This window comes from Taudactylus pleione, unplaced genomic scaffold, assembly GCF_031769625.1.
Source record: "Taudactylus pleione unplaced genomic scaffold, aTauple2 ptg000678l, whole genome shotgun sequence".
Lineage (NCBI taxonomy): Eukaryota > Metazoa > Chordata > Amphibia > Anura > Myobatrachidae > Taudactylus > Taudactylus pleione.
The window spans coordinates 736,700-758,648 of record NW_028285080.1 but is presented as its reverse complement, the minus strand read 5'-3'; the positions used below and the strand labels follow the sequence as shown (position 1 = coordinate 758,648).

Here is a 21,949-nt window from a genome sequence, read left to right as displayed (position 1 = left end):
GCAAATGTAAAAATGGAGTCCCCACCCCCTATATGTGCGTGCGTCAAAGGTACATGCGGCAAAATATGGCCATGGTCAAAAGGAGTGTGGTCACTTAAAACTGGGACGTGTCATCAACATGACACACATACCCCTTTCCAGGGCCGCCATCGGGGGGGGACTGCTGGTACTCCAGTCCCGGGCCCAGAGACAGAAGGGGCCCGGGTGGCAAAGGTACCGGCAACCAGGGGAGAAAGAGCATCGGCGGGTTTAGCAGGGAGGCAGGCGACCAGCCTTCCTGCCGGAATAGAGAGTGTAACTCTGGAGTTTCTGGCAGACCCACCTGCTAGAGAGGATCAACCCTATCCAGTGCCCCCTGTAGTGTTCCTCCATATTCAGTGCCCCCAGTGCAGTGTCCTTTGTGCCTCCAGTATTAAGGCCCCTATATAGTGCTCCCAGTAGTAGACCCCCCTATGCAGTGCCCCTTATATAGTGCTCCCATTAGCAATCCCCCCTTATGCAGTGACCCCAGTAGTGGTCCCCGATGGAGTGTCCCCAGTAGTGGTCCCCCCAGTAGTGCCCCCAGTAGAGGTTCCCCCCATTAGTGCCCCCAGTAGAGGTTCCCCCCATTAGTGCCCCCAGTAGATGTTCCCCCCATTAGTGTCCCCAGTAGAGGTCCCCTCCATTAGTGCCCCCAGTATAGGTCCCCTCCATTAGTGCCAGCAGTATAGGTCCCCTCCATTAGTGCCCCCAGTATAAGTGCCCCAGTATAGGTCCCCTCCATTAGTGCCCCCAGTATAAGTGCTCCCAGTATAAGTGCCCCCAGTATAGGTCCCCTCCATTAGTGCCCCCAGTATAAGTGCCCCAAGTATAGGTCCCCTCCATTAGTGCCCCCAGTATAGGTATCCTCCATTAGTGCCCCCAGTATAAGTGCCCCCAGTATAGGTCCCCTCCATTAGTGTCCCAAGTATAAGTGCCCCCAGTATAAGTGGTATAAGTGCCCCCATTAGTGCCATCAGTATAAGTGCCCCCAGTATAGAAAACCCCCCCTGACAAATACACACTGAAAATAAAACAATAAATAAAAGAAAAATACTTACCTGAATCCACGCTCCTGCTCCCGCCGCCGTCCACGCGTCAGTCCTCCCGGGCTGGCGTGCTCTGCATTATGGGAGAGACGTCATGACATCTCTCCCATTACCCACTGCAGGAGCTGGAAGGGAGCCAGCTCTTGCAGTGGGCGCTGCAGCAGTCAATGAGAGTCTATCTGATTCTCATTGCCTGCTGTTTCAGACACACATCGCCGCCAGTGCTGGCAGCGATATGTGTGTAACAGCAGCAGCAGCCAATGAGAGTCTGTCTGACTCTCATTGGCTGCTGATTAACACAGACATCACTGCCGTGCTGGCGGCGATGTGTATGTTAGAATGCACAGCATGAGCCCGCCTGCCACCCTCCTCCTGTCAAGCACTCAGGGGGAGGGAAGGGGCTCGGCTGTGCAGCACAGAACCGGCGCTAGGAAGCCTAGCGCCGGTCCTGTGTAAATGTGTAGTGCTGACCGCACTCACTGCGGTCGGCACTACACTGGCTAACTAGGACGGGCCAGTACTGTGGCCGGCGACGCCTCCCGCACCACCAGTCCCACAGCTCCCAGGGCACATGCCCCGCTCGCCCTGCCATAGTTACGCCACTGGGTCCTAAGCTCCTTCCTGCATTATGCCTCTTCATTAATTTTCTCTGTTTCATGCAACATAGGACATAGCTTTAATTATCTGCATTATGCCACAGTAAACTTAACCCATGACACCCGTTCTTATTAAAAACTGTAGCAGCAGATTAAAACATGGCTTGTCACAAAACAGAAAATAATATTGAACCTGTTCCTATTAATTATCTGTAGTAGAGTAGTCAACTTCTGCGACATTTGTCTTTCCCCTTTGCTTGACGCATGGAGGTTACACATGTTTGACTGGACATAAGAGCTCAGGGGACAAGGGTCATTCGGTCTGCATCACATGGTCTCCATACCTCATTTAGGAATAGAGATTCCTACTTACTTTATAAAGCATTGTAAGGATTTTTCATGTAGACCCCATTATTTAAGCATGTGCTGCATTGTTGTTTGTCACTTTTGGTTCCTTAGAAAAATGTACATTAAAGGCCCAGTCCCAAGTGTGCCATCTGTGCCATAACCCTTCCGGTCAATTAAGAATTGAAGGACATCCTTAGAAATAAGGGAATTAAGCACTATGATAAATTTTTATTTTTCTATACCATTGTAGAGGGATTTTGGTAACAGAAAATAAATAATCAGAAATGTGTAACATATTGCGAACATGCAAAGATGAGGCAAGTTCCTAAACAGATGGCATTGGATTAAACCTTTCCAATATTTTAGGTGAGAAGCAATCCACATATTGGGCACTCAAGATTCCTAGGAGAAAACAATACCTTGTCTTCTGGAATCAATGTGGGAACTTCTCCAATCCACAGAGACTTTATAACATGAACATGGCTGTTCCAAGTTCCTTTTTTACTTGGAACCAGCTATTAAGTCTGAAGAAAGGAAATCACCCACTGGAATTTCAGATGTGGGAATAGTTGAGAAATAGGGACTGTGGCAACCATAAAATACAAATAAGGGAAGATAGAAATAGGCTTGTGGGAGAGGCAAATGTGAGATAATTGTGCCCATGTGGAGAAGATGGAACAGAAGATAGGGTAATCAGGAATTTAGAACAGAGAAACAACAGTACCATTATCGTGGTGCCATCAGTGTTTACGGGCTGTTAATACAGATAATTTCTGGAGAATTTTGCAATCTTTCCCTGTACTTATCCCTAATTTCATGTTTGACCTGAGCTTGCTGCATCCTTATTTTAGATCTGGTCCTAGCCTTAATTCTTGCTACTTCATTTCTTGTATTTATTAGAATCATGTTCATTGTGCATTGTTTTGCTTGTATCTGCTTTGTTCAGGTATTGTTACAACGTAAAATGGAGCAAAAAGTGAAGCTGGCAAAATCTTGCGGCCCCACAGAGGTAGATGGAACAGCTAGTATCTGGGACACCAATAAATGTGTCAACACTGAGTGAGAATGAGCTATTAGATTGGTATAGCTGCCCTCTTGCCTGTATCACTGCAGTATTCAACAGGGCACAAGTAAAAAGCGTGAGACCGGTGGCCCGCACAATACATTTTTCTTCTCTATCGCAGTGTGTGTGATGTCATAACATTGCACCGTTTGATTGCAGAGGAGCAGCAGGAAGTGTGACTGGACATGGAGAGACATGGGGTGGGTGATGGAGCTAGATATGCAGTGACACAAGGGGGATGGTACTGAAGATATGGGGCTGGGCAGACATGGCGATGTGCTGGAGAGACAGAGGGGTATTGGGCAGAGAGACATGTGGGGTGCTTAATCCTCAAAGACACTAAGGGAGATGAAGTTTACAGACTCAGATGAGGATGAGGCTGGAGAGACAAAGGCAGGGATGAGGCTGAAGAGACAGGATGAGGTAATGTTGGAGAGACACAGGGGGATGAGCCATTCACCAACAGGACTGCACCTACAGGGGAGGGATTGGGGGCCCAAAAATTTCTGTTTCTGGCCTCTTGTATGGAGAAGGGAACCATATTTCTGACAAATCTATTGCACCTGGCATGAGACTGTTGCAAGTGCCAATTCTAATGATGAAGGTTACAGTGGCTTGTGTAAAATCAGTGGGCAGGATGGCTTTCTTCTTGCAGATACACGTACCCTTGTATTAACCCTACAGAATCTCGCATTAGCATAAGGTAGTTAACTTGGCTTCCACGGCAGCCTGCAAGTACAGCCACTTTGTGTGCGATTCAGAATCAGGCCCAATATGGATTAAGTATGATTTAAGTATGATCAAATCCCGACAACGGCAGGCCGAAAGGATGAAAATCCAGATCGTCCTAGGTAAGTATTTCCTAACCAAATTTTACCTCTAACACTAACCCTCCCTTAGGGGTGCTTAACTGTAACCTCCCCCCCAAGTGCCTAACCCTATTCCCCCATCTAAGAGCCAAAACCTAACCCCCCCTTCCCCGCCGCCTAAACCTAAGTCCCCCGAGGAGGTGCCTAACCCTAACTTCCCCCCAGGGGTGCCTAACCCTAACCCCCCCTTCCCCTTGCCTAAACCTAACCTCCCGGGGGGTGCCTAACCCTAAGTCCCCCCGGGAACCCTAAACCTAACCCTCCCCCCGCAGCTGTCTGCGCCCGTCGCCCAGCTTACCTTCGATCGGTAAGCCGGGAGTCAGTCTCCAGTTGTAGGGAAAATGACAGGCATCGGGATTTCGATGCCTGTAATTTAATCCTTGCCGCGATTGTACAGTCAGGAAGCCGGTGGTTGGCATTCTGTCCATCGGCTGCCCGACTGTTTCCCCACAATATGGCTTGATATACAAGACATATAAGTAATGCACTTGTATTCCGGATATATATGGTTCCAGTCTGAACTGTGATTACAGCTACTGCTGCATTTCTGTTCCATATTTGTTTGAACATTTTAAGTGTTTCACTATACAATAATTTTCCCCAAAACTCCAGCTAATGTCATAATATTTTGGATTTATAACCTTCTGATAATCTGCCTATGCTCTGCGGTTCCAGCCTGAACTCTGATTATAGCTGCACTACTTTTGCTCATTTGTTTGGGATTTGTAAGCTTTTACTATACCATAATTATCATCACTCTAGCCTATGTTTCTTCATTTATGGACTTCTACATTATGTTGTATTTATGTACATAATATCTGTGCAATCTTCATTGAAGTATTTTGTGTTTAAAATCTGTTAGTTATTTGTGTATACTGCAACCTGTGGAAACTATCAGTGGACCTCAGCTTCCAGTATAACTTTGGTCTGATCTGCATTTAAGTTTGTTTTACGTTTTCATCTCTATGTTTTGCCTTTGGGGTTTATACATCTGCCATCCAGAGTTCTTGTATTTTTTCAATTGTGTATTTGAACCAGTAAACTATTCATTATTATCATTGAGAATTGCTATTGTACTCTTTATTATTTCTGCCAAGCAACATCAATCTACTAATCTGTGCAAACCAGCAGATCTAAAATACTTTCTCCAGCAATCATCTGTGCCACCCCCGTGAATTCAGTTAATTGTGTGCCTATGCTAACTTGCCTTTTTAATATTTAACTGTAGCAATTTACCAGTGATGGGTTTCTCAAAATGTACCTTCTATCTATGAAACACAAGAGATATCTTATGGTATTACATCTTTGCTGTAGTCCAGAAATATATACTGTATATTACACACTGTGCTTATAGAGAATCATCATTCCCTGTGAAAATCCAATGTAAAATGGAATACATGAAATCAAAATTTCTCCAGCTTTATTTACACATTTTAATTCTCAACATGAAAGTGAAAATAACATTAACAAAATCTTAAGAAGTGGATTGTATACAGCACAGATGATGACTTTGAATAGTAAACTAAATCGTATATGAAAAATTACAAAACCAAAGTAGATAATCTACAATGTATGAAAATGCAATGATACTACATAAAAATACAGTGTTTAAATAAACATCAATTGGGAGAACAGCAATGAATGTCATTCAACATTAAATAGTATCTTAGATAATATATAATTTCAAGTTGTTACTGTAGTTCTGTGAGGATAAAATTGTTACAATATAATCAATGTATCTAATAATGACTAAAAGTAGCAGCAGAAGTAACTTCCAATTTTCAAAAGAACTCCACAAATGGCAGTCCACAGAAGTTAAATATAAAAGGAGTTGAATGTCCCAGTCAAAAGTGCAATTACAAATATATGCGAGGCCAGGAAACTGCATCCGTGGACGCAGCCCCTGGCCTTGCCATTCCCGGAAACCGAGGCCGACATGCCCTCGTTTCAAGGAGCGCTGGCCGTCTCCGCCCCCGCACTGCCCCTTAAATGCCTCTGCCTGGCAAACAAGCAGAGGCATAGAAGAAGCTGCATGCGATCACGCAGGACCCATTCTGCACATTCGGAGAACATGTCCTGCACATGTGCTGATTCCCGATAATCGGGAATCTGCATACAGCATTGCAGCAATGCTGAATCAGCCCTATGTTAGGTGAAAACCAAACATGCGCACTATATCTACTGTGAAATACAGTTTGGTGGTGGCAACATTATTTTGTGAGGGTGTTTCTCTTTGGTAGGGATTGGATAATTGACCAAGATTGAAGGAAAGATAAATATTGCACCTACATTTTTGAAGAAAACTTGAGGCCCTTTGCTAGACAGCTGAAGATGGTTCACCTTCCAGCACGACAGCAACCCTAAATATACCAGCAAGAAAACATTGCAGTGGCTTAAGAACAGGAAGGTGAATGCCCTTGAGTGGCCAATCCTAAGCCCTAGCCCAAATCCGATAGAAAATCTGTTTATAGACTTAAAAAGAGAGCAGTTGATTGCCGTTCACCACTAAGTTTGACTGAATTTGTACAATGGCCAAAAATTTCTCAACCTAAATACTCATAGCTCATAGAGACATAGCCAAACAGACTGATGGCTTTAACTGCAGAAAAGATGTATCTACAAAGTATTAGATCAGGGGACTGATCGATTTTTAAACCCTAGTATTCTAATATTTTATTTTTTATACATTTTCAGAACTGTTGCCTTTTTTATTAAATCTATGTTGTATGGGAAATGTATAAATAAAACCAGAAAAGGTTTGAGTTCCTGTATTTCTTTCCAGTGTGTGATGTGGCAAAGGGTAAGGATTTTGATTATGATGCCTATGATTTTCTAGGCACTCTATGTATGAATATTAACACAATACATTAGCCAATTACAGTAAGTGGTTAAGCATCTATTCCACTTTCCTGAATACAGAATAGAATTGTTCAAAATGAAATAGAACTAAATATTAAGCTGACAAATAGCTTATACTTACTGGAACAAGAAATTTTTTAATCTCTTCCAAAGCATGACTCATACGTGAATATGCTTCTCCTGGTGGAGCAAATACTTCAATTAATACATGAAGTTCATCGCTCAAGTGTACGTATTTTGCCTCTCCGCTGCTCCTTAATTCTTCTTCCTGAAAGATGGAATTTATAGAAATAAGCCTCATATTTTGCATTGACTACCAACAAAAGGATACACTCATACAGCCATAAATATAGAACCAATTGAAAATAGAATGTTGTAGATAAAACAGACATTTTCAAAGTAATATGTATTGAAGCAAAACTTGGCTTTAGACAATTATACACATTTCTATTTAATTGTGTTTCAAACAGATGTAGTGAATGTAATTACATGATTTATGCAATATCTTCTCCTTAGCTTATACTTAGAAATGTAACTATCATAAATCATTTAGCAAAGAAAACAAACTTATATAATAAATAATAAATATAAAATAAAGTCTATTTTTATTTTAATTAATTTGTGTAAAGATGGATAAATGTGAAGTGATGTTCAATTTCATTGTTAAATGCTGTAATTGTTTCTACAACATACATCAAGCTACATGGGATTTAATATATTTTTTCATATTGTATGATAGTCTTATCCTAATTGGCTTCCTGTTTGTACAGTGGGTGAGCACACCAATCTTAACTAATTTTTACCGGGGATGCTCTAGTTTAGTATATTGACAGGTACAGGGTTACTTCTTTAATCCCTTGAACTGTATTGGATCCAACTTCACTACAGAAAATGTTGAGAGATATAATATTTAATACACAGAATGAGAAGCATAACAAATTATTATATCACAATTTAGGACAAATACGTTAATCAAAAATAATAAGGGTGCACAAAAATTATTTATTGTAATAAAGGGGCGCAGACAAATATTTATTTATTATGGAAAGCCATAGATAACATTTATTTCTTACAGGGGCACAGAACAGGTTCATTTATTTAAGGGGGCATACAGTTATTATTTTTACACTTGTACCCATCAATGCTAGCAATGCAACTTAGCCAGTGGCGGCTCCAGAGGTGGGGCTGCAGTGCAGTCCAAAATTAAAATAGGGGAGCCACACCAACTGCCAGTGAGTCCTGGTCAGTGATGTTTGGCAGAATTTGGGGTTGCAGTTGGTGTGGCTCCCCTATTTAAATTTTGGACTTTACTGCAGCACCACTTTTGGAGCCACCACTGAACTTAAATACTTGGAATGGTGGTGATTTTCATTAAACTGTTGGTGATCTATGGGCTTAAAACTCACCACTCATCACTAGCATTATAATTGTAAACCTTCAAACTGCTGGATAATAAATCCAGCAGTTGCCAGCCACGTGCAGCATGTTAGAAATCTTTAGAAATACAAGCCATTGATAAATATTCCCTAAATTCTAACTATTTTTGTCTTTCTTGCACTGGACCTCTTGTAAGTAGATTTCTAACTTCACATGTAACACCCTCTAGGTAGAGATATTAATAGAATAACACCCTTTTCAGTGTTTAATGTTCCTGGATATCATAGATACTGCATGCCTGAGATACTGGGAGGGTTTATCAGGAAAAAAGGGGCATGACCAAATTGTGAGATACACAAAAGGGATGGGGTCAATGGAAACATCATCATCCCTATAAATTGGACAGGTGTTCCCACCTTTGGGGAGACATTTTAGTATAGGGATGTACATCAGAAGCCAAGCATGGAATGGTTGCTGGGTTTCCAACATAAAATCCAGCAATGCAATCGCTACTAGCCATCGCATTGCAACCATTTGATGGTATAATCATTACTTGTTTTACTGTGCACATGCACAGAAGCATTCAAAGCTTCATACATGTGCACATTAGATGATCTGCAGACTCCATTTCCGCGCTGTCTGCAGCTGCACAGCAGCAGCTAGTTATTGTATGGGCAATGGAAAATTAAATATCTATAATATGATGGAAAAAGTACTTTAATTGAATCGAGAACATTGATGGTTGATAATCATTGGCTTCTGATGTCCATCCCTATATTAGAGTTGGGCAGCATGGAGGGAGCTCCTGGCAGGGGAGAAGTATGGGGCTGTGGTGGTTCAAACAATGCCATCTAACTCCTGACAACTTTTCTGTAGCCATGTCTTACAGAAAAATGCAGCACCTCAGAAAAAAGGATATTAACAGCATCAGACTTCTTAACAGACTCCACTGAAAAAGTCCTCCATGGGATGAAATGCATTAAGTCATTCCTACATGCACATTGGCCTTTTTATATCTTTATTTACTGTACATAGTATTTTCAGGAGACACTTTTTATTATTTGCATCTAATAATGCTTGAAAAAAGCTTCTATACTTCTTACTTTCTGCTCAAGCATTCAGTCATTTAATCTAGTACAGACCTGACTGCCTTGATTTAACTTTTTATCCAAGCCTTGTGACTCTGGACATTCAGTGACTATATCAAGATTTGCCATGGTATAAGCTGTTGATTGAACATCACATTAAATTAATGCATTATAAGTCACCATCATTTTCATACAATTGGTGATAGGTTGCAATATATATTTATAATAGGAAGGAGTACAGTACATCCCCTACTGTCTTTTATCACACGGCATACCAATCTAGGTTTACAAGATTCTCTTGGAGGGCCCTACCTACTTTTTGAATATTTGTATATGGGATTGTGTATAGGATCCAAGCATGCAACAGTAGTAGAGACTACCAGAAGAACCTTCCAATTTACCTGGAAATCCTATGGTTTTAAATATTTGGCAACAATTGAATGTGTCAGTAGTTACAGTGGTAAATGGAACCATAAAAACAAGTGCAATCCATACATTGTTACTGCCATCCAAATTCGTAAGCAGCTATATGCAGGTCAAATGATATTGGAACATTCAGTTGGGTGACTAAATTATCAGTTTTAGATGCTGGAGACAGTCACATCTTAAGCTGTGGAATTAGGTTCAATATTACAACATGCACCAGAAGCAGATTGGGATGGAAAACCAGGATGGGAAATTTTTGGAAGCAGCATTAAAGGGTGTGGGTCTGTTGAGGGGGTGGGGTCTTTGGAGGGGTTGGGATTCCTCCTTATATGGCCTGATCCTGATTTGGAAGCAGTTGCAGTCTTCCTTTAGTCTTTTTCTGCAGTTGTGTCTTGTGACTTTATGACAATGCTATCCCCTGGTGTACATCCGTGAGTCTGAATGTGCAAAGCCTGAGAAGCCCACTGTCAGTGTCTACAGAATGCTGAAATCATGCTTTGTGCATCTTTAGACCCCACCATTGGTCGCATCACTGAAACTTTCACAAACCCTATGCTAGGTACAGATCATCCGTCTGAGTATGGCCTCCATTGTGAGCAAAGGTCTGCCGCGGCCTTGAAATATTGGCTTTCCCCATAGTCAGGCCAGCTGTTGCAGAGAACCTGTATAAGATAGTGCTACTGCCAGCCATGGTCACCCCTGCCCTTACTGGCTCAGCTCCTGTTGTTACTGCACTTGGCTGTGAGGTGTCACAAGCTCTGCAAAGCAGAGGTGTGACAAGGGCTTATGGTAACCAGGGCATATAAATTAATGGTGACTTCTGAAAACTACTCTTGAATATTCTGGCTGAATTTTTAGATTGGTACTCAAAAAAAACACACATGGACTGATTGTGAGTCGTATGCAATAGTGCACACAGCAGCGGCTATTGGTGGTTGTCCATCTGCAACACTGAGGGGCCTAATACAATTGAAACCAGCAGTGCTCCCTAAACCCTCCTCCTCTAGAGTAGAGCCAGGGCCCTGATAGTGCATAATATTATCCTCCACAGTGCTTAATGGCATCACATGCCCTTTAGAACTCCCTACATGTCACTCTTGTCTAGCACTCTTAATTAAATATTAGTACAAGCACAATATGAAGAGAATGTGGTTTATATCTACAGAATTATTTCTGGAAACAATTCATAAAAAGTTCAATATCTCTAGCTACATGCGTATGGGTGGTGGCATTATAACAACAGCAGCAATATAAGTTAAAAAAAAACTTTACAAAAATGTAATTAAAATGTCTGGTCACAATGGGTTACATTGGCAGTCTGAGTGCTTTATAGACTTAACACAGAAAAACAAGAGATTTGCCCACCAGCACACTGCAGCAAAAACAATATTTAAATCCTACATGATAATAGAGATTTAGAGGTATTAGTTACATAAATTTGCACATATATGAATAAGCGCCAGGCCAATCATCAAGGCTCCTCTGTACTGGCGTCCCTAACATTAAGGGGTTCATGTCCGAGAAGCAAGGCACCCCAAAAAAATTCCAGCCAAGGGCCATCCCCAGGGCATCACACGAAAAAGGGAAAAAGGTGATAGTGAAGTGTAAAGAAAAGATGCTAAAGCCTGGCCAAAAATTATCCCCGTTTTTTTACATTGACTTTTTGCACCGGCAAAAAATCAATGTAATTGAATACGAGGATAATGACAATAGGCAAAAATGACATCATCGGTGAAAATTTGGGATACAGGGCCCAATACTAGCACTCCATTCACCTAAAATTCATGGCTTTTAAAATGTAAAATTCTACAGGTGCTTGTAAAGGGCGGGGTTTACACTGAACACAGAAAAAAGAAAATTGCCCTCCAGCACACTGCAGATAAATGAAAAATACTTGAATCCTACATGATAATGGAAATTCAGAGGTATTGGTTTACATACATTTGCAAATATATGAATAAGCGCTGGGCCATTGTCAAGGCTCCTCTATACCAGCGTCCCTAAAATTAAGGGGTTCACGTCTGAGAAGCAAGGCACCCCAAAAAATTCCAGCCAAGGGCCATCCCCAGGGCATCACATGAAAAAGGGAAAAAGGTGATAGTGAAGTGTAAAGAAAAGATGCGTAAGGATAAATCAATAAGTGTTAAGGAAATGAGAAAGAATTAAAATGCCATAAATAATATACAAACAAATAGAGAAGTGATAAAAGTATTCTATGTGAATTAAGTGGTGGTGCCATGAGAAAGATCCAGTCAGAAAACCCCCAGGGGCCACACTCCCAAACGGTCACCCCAAAATAATTATTGCTACATAATGGTTGCACCCACTCTGGGTCATATAATTACAATTGGTGTACTGCATGATAACAGTACATATATAAGCTGAGAGCTAACTTACCTTGGAGGTACCCCAAAAAACCTCCACATGGTACTATAAGGATCAGCACATCCTCCTAATGCTGACTCCATTCATGCCTCTCCAAACTGCAAAAAAATGGTAGTTGCTCAAATCAGCTAATTGCATAACACAGGTGCTTGTAAAGGGCGGATTTAACACTGAACACAGAAAAAAGAGATTTGCCCGCCAGCACACTACAGCAGAAACAATACTTAAATCCTACATGATAATAGAGATTTAGAGGTATTAGTTACATACATTTGCAAATATATGAATAAGCGCCAGGCCAATCATCAAGGCTCCTCTATACTGGCTTCCCTAACATTAAGGGGTTTAGAGTGCAGGGAGGGGGGGTTAGGGTTAGGCACCATGGGGGGGACTTAGGGTTAGGCATCCCCCCATGTCTTAGGTTTAGGCACCCCCAATGGAGGGTTAGGGTTAGGGGGGGAGAAGGGAGGGTTAAATATACTTACCAGCCAGCATCGGGATTATGTTGTGTCATGCTTCCAGGGTCGGGATTTGAACCAACAGCTTTTAAGCTTTTAACCCTGCTGAGAATAGTGACTTGGTGCAAACTACAGTAGGTGCATATGCAGCCAATATGAAAGTTTACACATGTGTAAATGTATATGGCTCTGTATAAGTACAGAAATACATTATTTATGAGTAATTGTGTTTATTATTGTACCAACTCTAACATCAGTCCCTTAAAATTTAAATTTCAACATTTGGCACATAGTATAAGTAAGAATATGTTAAATATACAAAGTAGACATTTTAAATCGGTAAATACATATTTTTTTTAGGATTTTACTAAACCAGATTTATGGTACACAATTTAAACACTTCACTAGAATGTCAATAGCAAGCTATATGATTAATGTCAGAGCACTGAAAAGAACATTAGATGCTTAAAGGCTTCAGTAAGTCACTTTTCTTAGTGATTATATTTATATTATATTTTAACAACAGCTTGTTCACCTGGATATTTTTGTAATTATTCTTATTTGCCTACTTTCTACTAAGGCCCTCATTCAGAGCCGTACGCTCTGAGCAGAGCGCACGCTCTGAATGAAGGCTGCCCTCCAAAATTATGGAGCGTCCTCCTGGACGCTCGTATAGCTGTGGGTCACCACCCACAGCCTATACGAGCGTGCAGTTTGATGGCCGCGATGGTCTTGACCATTGCGACCATCGCCACTGCGAGCCGGAGCCTGCGGTTGAGGTTTTCAACCGCAAGGCCCGGAGTGATTTTGGCTCTATCAGAGCCAAAATCACTCCCACTGACATCACTAGTGATGTCAGTGGGCCAGCTTCTGACGGTAGGCGTTCCCTTGGGAACGCCCCCGTCAGGGAGGCACACCCCTGGCACGCCCACCAAAGGGGGCGTGCTGTCAATCAACATCGACAGCACGCCCCCTTTGATCAGACACAACGAGCGAAGGAAAGTCCTTCGCTCATCGCGTCTGGCGCATGCGCACGACGGAGCTCCCGCCGTCGTGCGCATGCGCAGTGCACAACATTGACCCACTTGCGAGCGGACAGCCGCTCGCGAGTGGGTCTGAATCAGGCCCTAAGTCTTGTATTCCTAGCCTAAGCTGCATATTCTGCTGACCAGGGCATCACTGAACATTATATAACACTAAATGTATGGGTGGTGCAGATGGTTAGAGATGAGTACTGAATGATGCAATAGCAGTCCCTGAGTCTGTACTTTACTGCCAGCCATTCGCACAAAGACAGTGTGGATACATAATTGTGACTGGCTGCTGATGATTAGGAATCCCAGAGGCTCCCTGCTAAGATCATTAAACTGTAGTAAGCACTCATGTGCAGGTGTGTTTTTATAGGATTACTTTTATGTTTGTTATTGTATTTTTTCTAATATGGAGGGCGATATAGATGTGTCCTCATACACCTAACCTCAATATGCCATGCGGAGCGAGACGCCAGGTCCCGTGTGACTCTGCTTGCAACATGTGTCTTTTTGTGTTTTTCTTTAACTGAAAATGCATTTTAGTTGCAATATTGCAATGTGATGCAACTAGAGCATACCAGGAGACCACACTGATTAATTTGATATGTGACACTTGCAGGGCTGCGAACAGCTCTTCCGGGCCTAAGTACAGGGAGGGGCGTGGCCAACTGTGGAGGTGTGGCCAGGCCCCCTCCATAAAAAAAAAATCAATAAGTTTGCGGAAGCAACGTGGGCGCATGCTCCACGCAGGGGGTGCTGGTGCCCGCGGGTGGGGGCGCAATCGCTACCGCCTCCTGCAAATAACATTGTGCAGGGAGAGAGTGGGTCTAATTTAGCTTTGGGAATAGAGTGAGAAAGAGCATGTAACTGTGAACTAGGACATACCATGTTGCAATGCAAGGGGTTTAAATACATACATTATATTTTCCATGTAGTGTAAATACTGGCTGCTTTTGCATGTAGCCCACAAATACCGCACAGCTTTATTTTTACACTGCAATTTAGATGTCAGTTTGGACACACTCCTCCCAAATCTAAATCTCTCTGTGCACATTTTACATCTGCCCCACCTGCAGTGCAGCATAGTTTCACCAAGATGATCAGTTACATACTGTTTCTCACTCTATTCCCAAAGCTGAATCAGACCCAGGGAACTAACTGCTGCTGCAGTAGCCTCTCTCCCTAGCCCTGCACACAGTGTGACAGCAGCGTGTGTGCTGGGCTGGGGAGAGAGGCTGCACTGAGTGTTCTAACCAGTTCCATATCACCAAGTGTTTATTCAGACCAGTTCCATTTTTGTATCTACCCCGATGAAGTCCTGTATATGGACGAAACGCCTAGGGTCATCTTTTTGAAAACCTGCACCTACCATATAATAGATCCACCTAAGAGCCCACACCCGTAAGGGTGTAGGTGGCATATAACATCTATCCTTCTGTACTGGGGCAGGTTGATTTATGCTATTTATGTATTGATTTGTATTGTAAATTGTTTTATATATGTTTACCTCTGTCGAAATACCAAGAATAAAATATTCAGGTATAAGAACCATGAGCTGCCATAGGGCTTTTGTTTTATGAATAATATTCAAAACATAAACAAATGGTGATTTGAAGAGTTACTAGAAGGTTGTGTTTTACCGACAGCTAATATTGCAATAAATCCCCCTAAGTGGTGGAAATTTCTCCATTTCAATTAATTTTCAAAGATGTAGCACACCAAAGGTACCCACTTTTTTCCGTAACTCTAGATAAGTCTGTATATTTACTAAAATGTGATGTTTGTTTAAATCACGTGCCACCAGGGGCGTATTTGCACCCATACTTTTATTTTATACATATTTCTCCGATGTCCCACGGAGTAGCGAAGCTGAAAATGCTGGAAAATGAGTGCCGCGGCTATTTTCCCGGCATTTTGCACATGCACAGTAAGAAATCACAAGGAAAATGGCTGCCACGTCATTTTCCCGGTGAACCGCGCATGCACAGTAGACTCCGGGCACACTCTAGTGCCCGCAGTCTACTGCTGCTGTCAGTTTGCTGACTGCAGCCAGGGAGAGAGGATGGGTCCTGAACGGTGAGTGAACAGGGGTCCCTCCTCTCTTAATAAGCCCCTGTGTGCCACAGATGCAGCCGGTCAGAGAGGCTCAATAGGAGATCAAAGTAATAACTAATATTCTTTAATTTAGAAGTAGTGGATCTCTTCTGGCCAATTAACTCTCATCCACAACTGCAGTACATAGACTAACAAATAGTCGTTGATTGGCTCCTATTTTAAACACTTAGAGATGTGACGTTTGTTTATATTACATGACCAGATGAACCAGCCCACTAGAGCTGCCACCAGGTAAATACATACTGTGATAGGATCACTGGTAAAGTGGTCTGTGGCAGGTACATTTGTCCCAGATTCCTGTCTTTTGTGTTTTAAACCCCCAGGAGAAAGCCGGCAGTGTAGCAGGCTTGCGTTTCGGCTTTTTGAAAAGCTGGTTTGGGACCTGGGGGTTGTGGGTGAGAGGAGAGGGAGGGCTCCACCCACGGCCACTCCAGGTTTTGGTTCTCGCAGCCTGGTAACAGGATTGTTAGTCTTCCACCTGAGAGTGGCCAATATAAGCCTAGTTTGTTTAGGGCTGATTGTCTCACCTGGGAGAGCAGGCAGGGAGTTTGCTCAGAGACACTTGGAAACCTAACCGTGAGTGTTGTGCTGTGCTTTTGTTGCTGGCGAGGGCATTAGGCCCTGCCAGGTTCTGGTAGTGAGGGAACTACCTGTGAAGTTAGTGCCCCGACAGGGCCAGGATTTATATTTATGTTTTCTTTATGTTTCTGACATTGCACAATAAAGACTGGTGCCGACCAGCTTGTACTTGCATCCAGACTGGTGTGCTGCTTCCCTGCTGCTGTGTGTGTGTGTAAGGAAGGAGTCCTCTACCCAGGAGAGGGACCCCCTAACCTAACTGTGTCACAATATGGTGGAGAATGCGGGCAACCACACACACTAAAGTTGCAGCAAGAGGAAAACTTTCCATTTAAAAATTAAAGGGACAGACACCCAATTTCTGAGTGTGGAAATAACACTGTGTCCTTGGAGTCCCATAGAGGAGGCGTCAGCCAATGCTCAGAGAGGCAAGGTTCAGCTTCCAACCTACACCCCAGGACAAAATGGAGGACATTATTAAGGCCTTGCTCCAAGCTACAGCAGCTCAGCAGGAATCTACCAAGGCTCAGCAGGAAGCTACCAGGGCTCAGCAGGAGACTAACAAACTTCAGCAGGAATCCGCCAGGCAACAACAGGTCGCCATTGAGGAAACCCGCCAGGCCTTAGCGGAAAACAGCCAGGCCATAAGAGAGGTGGTACAGCACCTGGTCGCCCGGCCCAGAGATGTTAATATTGGTCCTCCCACCACCACTCACTCCGTACGAGCCAGTCACTTCCTCCAAAAGATGACTTCAGGCGATGATGTGGAGGCCTATCTCGCCGCATTTGAAAGAAAGGCTGAAAGGGAGAGTTGGCCCAAGGTGCAGTGGGCAAGTCTGGTGGCACCTTTTTTGTCTGGGGAGCCACAAAAATCATATTTCGAATTATGCATGGCTGATGCCAAGGACTGTAAAAAACTAAAACAGGAGATCCTAACTCGCTTGGGAGTCACCACCTTTGTTCATGCCCAACGGGTCCACCGCTTGGAGTTCCATAAGGACAAGCCTCCACGTTCACAGATGCATGACGGCATCCATCTGTCCTCAAAATGGCTACAGCCCGAGACGCTGAGGGGACCACAGATCGTGGAAAGGGTCGTGATGGACCGGTACCTGCGATCATTACCTGTGACTCTGCGCAAGTGGGTGAGACATGCAGACCCTAAGTCCGCGGACCAGTTGGTCGAGCTGGTGGAGAGGTACGTGGCGGCTGAGGAGCTGATGAGTATGCCCCACCGAGCCCCGATGGCGCACCAGCGAACTCCCAGAGACACTGGTAAGACTGTTATAGGGGAGAAGGGTGCTGGGCGGTGGAATGTACCCAAGACTGAGGGTGTAGAACCTGGAGACAGGCCGGGAAGGTTCTTGCCCCGTAAACGACTAGACATTAATATGACTCAGTGTTTCCGATGTGGTGGCTTCGGCCATATTGCCGCTAATTGTGCACTTACAACTGAACCTATGCAATGTGATACTGCTCATGTCTACCGCAGGGGGTCTTTCTTTGCACAGATAGACTGTACAGCTGACCGGCAGGCTGAGACTGATGCACATGTGTGTACTCACTGTAGATGGCAACCGAGTAGAGGCACTGTTATAGACTCTGGTAGCTTGGTGACACTTATAAAAGCTGAGCTGGTGAACCCCTTGAGGCATACAGGGAAAACTGTTGGTGTGACCTGCATACATGGGGATACTCAATATTATGTTACGGCCGATGTGGTACCATGTGGCTCTGCTATAGTTTCTGTGGGTTTGGTGCATGGTCTGGTGTACGATGCAATATTGGGGAGAGACTTTGCTCACTTCTGGAAGTTGTGGGAAAGCCGTTTTGTTCCAGAGGTGAACAACCCCGATCCATTTGAGAAGGTTGTTGATGTAGTGGAGGAGGGAGTTTCTTCTGAGTCAGAGTTATTCCCTTTTTCTACTATGGTTGGCGAATTAGAGAATGCAGAACGTGACGGTGGCCCGCCAACTGATGTGCCTCCCATTGAGGTGGGAAGTGTTGTTGGGCCAGGTGATCATCTGCCTGATTTAGAGGTCAGAAGAGAGGTCTTTGCCGTGGAGCAGTTGAATGACCCTACTTTGGTAAAAGCCAGGGAGAATGTAAAAGTAGTTGATGGTAAACCCGTAGACCCTGATAGTCCTTTGTCCTATCCCCACATGGCAATGTGTCAGGATTTGTTATATCAGGTGACTAAGAAGGGGGAAGATGTTGTGGAACAACTAATATTTCCCAAAGCCTACAGAAGAACAGTGTTGGATCTGGCCCATAGTCAGATAACGGCAGGCCATCTAGGGTAGAGAAAACCACTGAGCGAATAATGCAGAGGTTTTTCTGGCCCGGGCCTCATAAAGAGGTATCTGACTTTTGCGCATCCTGCCCTGAGTGTCAGTATCATGCTCCCAGGCCACATTTTAAGGGTCCACTAGTTCCATTGCCTATAATAGAGGTGCCGTTTGAAAGAATAGCGATGGATTTGGTTGGACCCTTAATGAAGTCTGCCAGGGGACACCAGTATATTCTGGTCATAATGGATTACGCTACCAGGTACCCGGATGCGATCCCGTTGCGCAATACGTCAACCAAGACCATTGCCAGAGCTAGTTCATGTCTTTAGCAGGCTGGGTATACCGAAGGAGATACTAACTGACCAGGGTACACCGTTTATGTCCAAAGTCATGAAAGAGTTATGCCGCCTGTTCAAAATCGAACAGTTAAGAACTTCGGTTTATCACCCCCAAACCGATGGGCTGGTCGAGAGGTTTAACAAAACGTTAAAACACATGCTTAGGAAAGTGGTCGACAAGGATGGTAGGGATTTGGACTACTTATTGCCGTATTTATTGTTGGCCATAAGAGAAGATCCCCAGTCCTCCACCGGGTTTTCACCCTTCGACTTGTTGTATGGGAGACACCCAAGGGGGTTACTAGACATTGCCAAAGAGACATGGGAGTGGCAGTCTAGTCCTTACAAAACCGTGATTGAGTATGTTTCTCAAATGCAGGAGAGAATTGCTGCGGTAGTGCCGATAGTGAGAGAGCACCTGGAACAGGCTCAACAAACACAGCAGAGGGTATACAACCGCAATGCTCGGTTATGCAGCTTTGCTCCTGGGGACAGAGTGCTAGTATTGGTTCCCACTGTGGAAAATAAACTTTTGGCTAAATGGCAAGGGCCCTTTGAAATCTTAGAAAGAGTGGGGCAGGTTAATTACAAAGTTTACCAGCCGGGGAAAAGAAAGCCGGAACAGATATACCATATAAATCTGTTAAAGCCCTGGAAAGATAGAACGGTACTGTCGGCCGTCCGAGACCCTCCAGTAAATCCAGGGCCCTTAGTTCCCGAAGTGACAGTGGCAAAAACCCTGTCGGCAATTCAACAACAAGAGGTCAAGGAGTTTCTGATTAGAAATAGGGTGCTGTTCTCTGACATACCTGGGAAAACATCGGTCATTAAACATGACATCATCACTGACCCAGGGGTTAAAGTTAATTTAAAGCCCTATAGGTTACCAGAAGCACAAAGAGAATCGGTGTCGAAAGAAATTAAAAATTTTCTAGAGTTAGGGGTTATTGAAGAATCACATAGTGAATGGTCAAGTCCCATTGTGTTGATTCCAAAGCCCGACGGGAATGTGCGTTTCTGCAATGACTTCCAAAAGTTGAACAGTGTTTCAAAATTCGATGGCTACCCAATGCCAAGAGTGGATGAGTTGATTGAGAGACTAGGGACGGCAAGGTATTTAACCACTCTTGACCTAACCAAAGGGTATTGGCAAGTACCATTAACCGAGAGCGCCAAACAAAAGACAGCTTTTTCAGCGCCAGAGGGCTTGTTTCAGTACAAGATGTTGCCCTTCGGGCTACATGGGGCACCTGCTACCTTCCAAATAATGATGGACAGGATTCTAAGGCCCCATAGACGGTATGTGGCTGCTTATCTGGATGATGTGGTCATTCATAGTCCTGATTGGCAGTCTCACTTACCCAGGGTGCAAGCAGTGTTGGACTCCATCTATAAGGCAGGTTTGACAGCCAACCCAAAAAAGTGTTGTCTAGGCATGGAGGAAGTAAAATATCTGGGATACCCCATTGGCAGAGGCCTGATAAAGCCTCAGCTCAATAAAGTTGATGCCATACAAAACTGGCCACGGCCTCTGAATAAGAAGCAGGTGAGAGCCTTTTTGGGAATTACGGGGTACTACAGGAGGTTTATACCCAACTTTGCCACCATGGCAGTCCCACTGACTGACCTGACCAAAGGCAAACAAAAAGTCATGGTAGAATGGAGTCCTGAGGCAGAGAAAGCTTTTCAGGAGTTGAAGTAGCGTTGTGTTCCCAACCAGTCCTGATGACTCCTAATTTTGAAAGGGAATTCATAGTACAAACCGATGCATCAGAAGTAGGTATAGGAGCGGTCCTGTCCCAGAACAAGGAGGGTGAGGAACACCCTATTTTCTATCTTAGCAGAAAGTTGAATGTACATGAGAGAAACTATGCCACAGTGGAGAAGGAGGCGTTGGCCATAAAGTGGGCGTTAGAGGCTCTCAGGTACTACTTGGTCGGAAGAAAGTTCAAATTGATCACTGACCATGCCCCTCTGAAGTGGATGTCTGAAAATAAGGACAGTAATGTGAGAATTACAAGATGGTTCTTGGCGTTACAAACTTTAAAATTTTCAGTGGAACACAGGCCAGGAAGCCAGCTGGCCAATGCTGACGCATTCTCACGCGTTCATTGTTTGGGGGCTTCAGTTGTTCCGCCCCACAGGTCGAAACAAAGGGGGGGGATATGTGATAGGATCACTGGTAAAGTGGTCTGTGGCAGGTACATTTGTCCCAGATTCCTGTCTTTTGTGTTTTAAACCCCCAGGAGAAAGTCTGCAGTATAGCAGGCTTGAGTTTCGGCTTTTTGAAAAGCCGGTTTGGGACCTGGGGGTTGTGGGTGAGAGGAGAGGGAGGGCTCCACCCACGGCCACTCCAGGTTTTGATTCTCGCAGCCTGGTAACAGGATTGTTAGTCTTCCACCTGAGTGGCCAATATAAGCCTAGTTTGTTTAGGGCTGATTGTCTCACCTGGGAGAGCAGGCAGGGATTTTGCTCAGAGACACTTGGAAACCTAACCGTGAGTGTTGTGCTGTGCTTTGGTTGCTGGCGAGGGCATTAGGCCCTGCCAGGTTCTGGTAGTGAGGGAACTACCTGTGAAGTTAGTGCCCCGACAGGGCTAGGATTTATATTTATGTTTTCTTTATGTTTCTGACATTGTACAATAAAGACTGGCGCCGACCAGCTTGTACTTTCATCCAGACTGGTGTGCTGCTTCCCTGCTGCTGTGTGTGTGTGTGTAAGGAAGGAGTCCTCTACCCAGAAGAGGGACCCCGTAACCTAACTGTGTCACAATACATTGAGTATTCTTTAGTAATGGTCTTTTACTGTTTTAACATAATCCCTCTCTGGACTTCCATGAAAAGGTTTGCCTCTCTTGATAATATAAAGTTGCATTAAGGTAATTACATGCAGATAGAATACTGATTGTGAACAGCTACTAATCAACAGCCGCATTGATAAGCTTATATATAGCTCAGATATGGTCAGGTCAGCATGCCCTTGAGAAAGCTGTAAGTAGTAAAAAGCTAAATGCATCAGGTAACCTGGGCTGATATCAGATCTTTAATCACAAAGACCTG

General features: G+C 43.9%; 1 protein-coding gene across 3 annotated transcripts in view; it reads right to left on the bottom strand.

Moving 5' to 3' along the window:
* Positions 1–21,949, bottom strand: part of KHDRBS2 (KH RNA binding domain containing, signal transduction associated 2) — a 554,229-nt gene that overhangs the window by 247,877 nt on the left and 284,403 nt on the right. For all 3 annotated transcript variants that reach the window (XR_015872448.1, XR_015872449.1, XM_088455914.1), the window contains exon 4: positions 6,924–7,070. Coding sequence is in view for 1 of the 3 variants with exons in the window: in XM_088455914.1 (XP_088312040.1) it covers positions 6,924–7,070 (147 nt within the window). In the remaining 2 variants the exon portion in view is untranslated. The remainder of the gene's footprint in view (positions 1–6,923; positions 7,071–21,949) is intronic.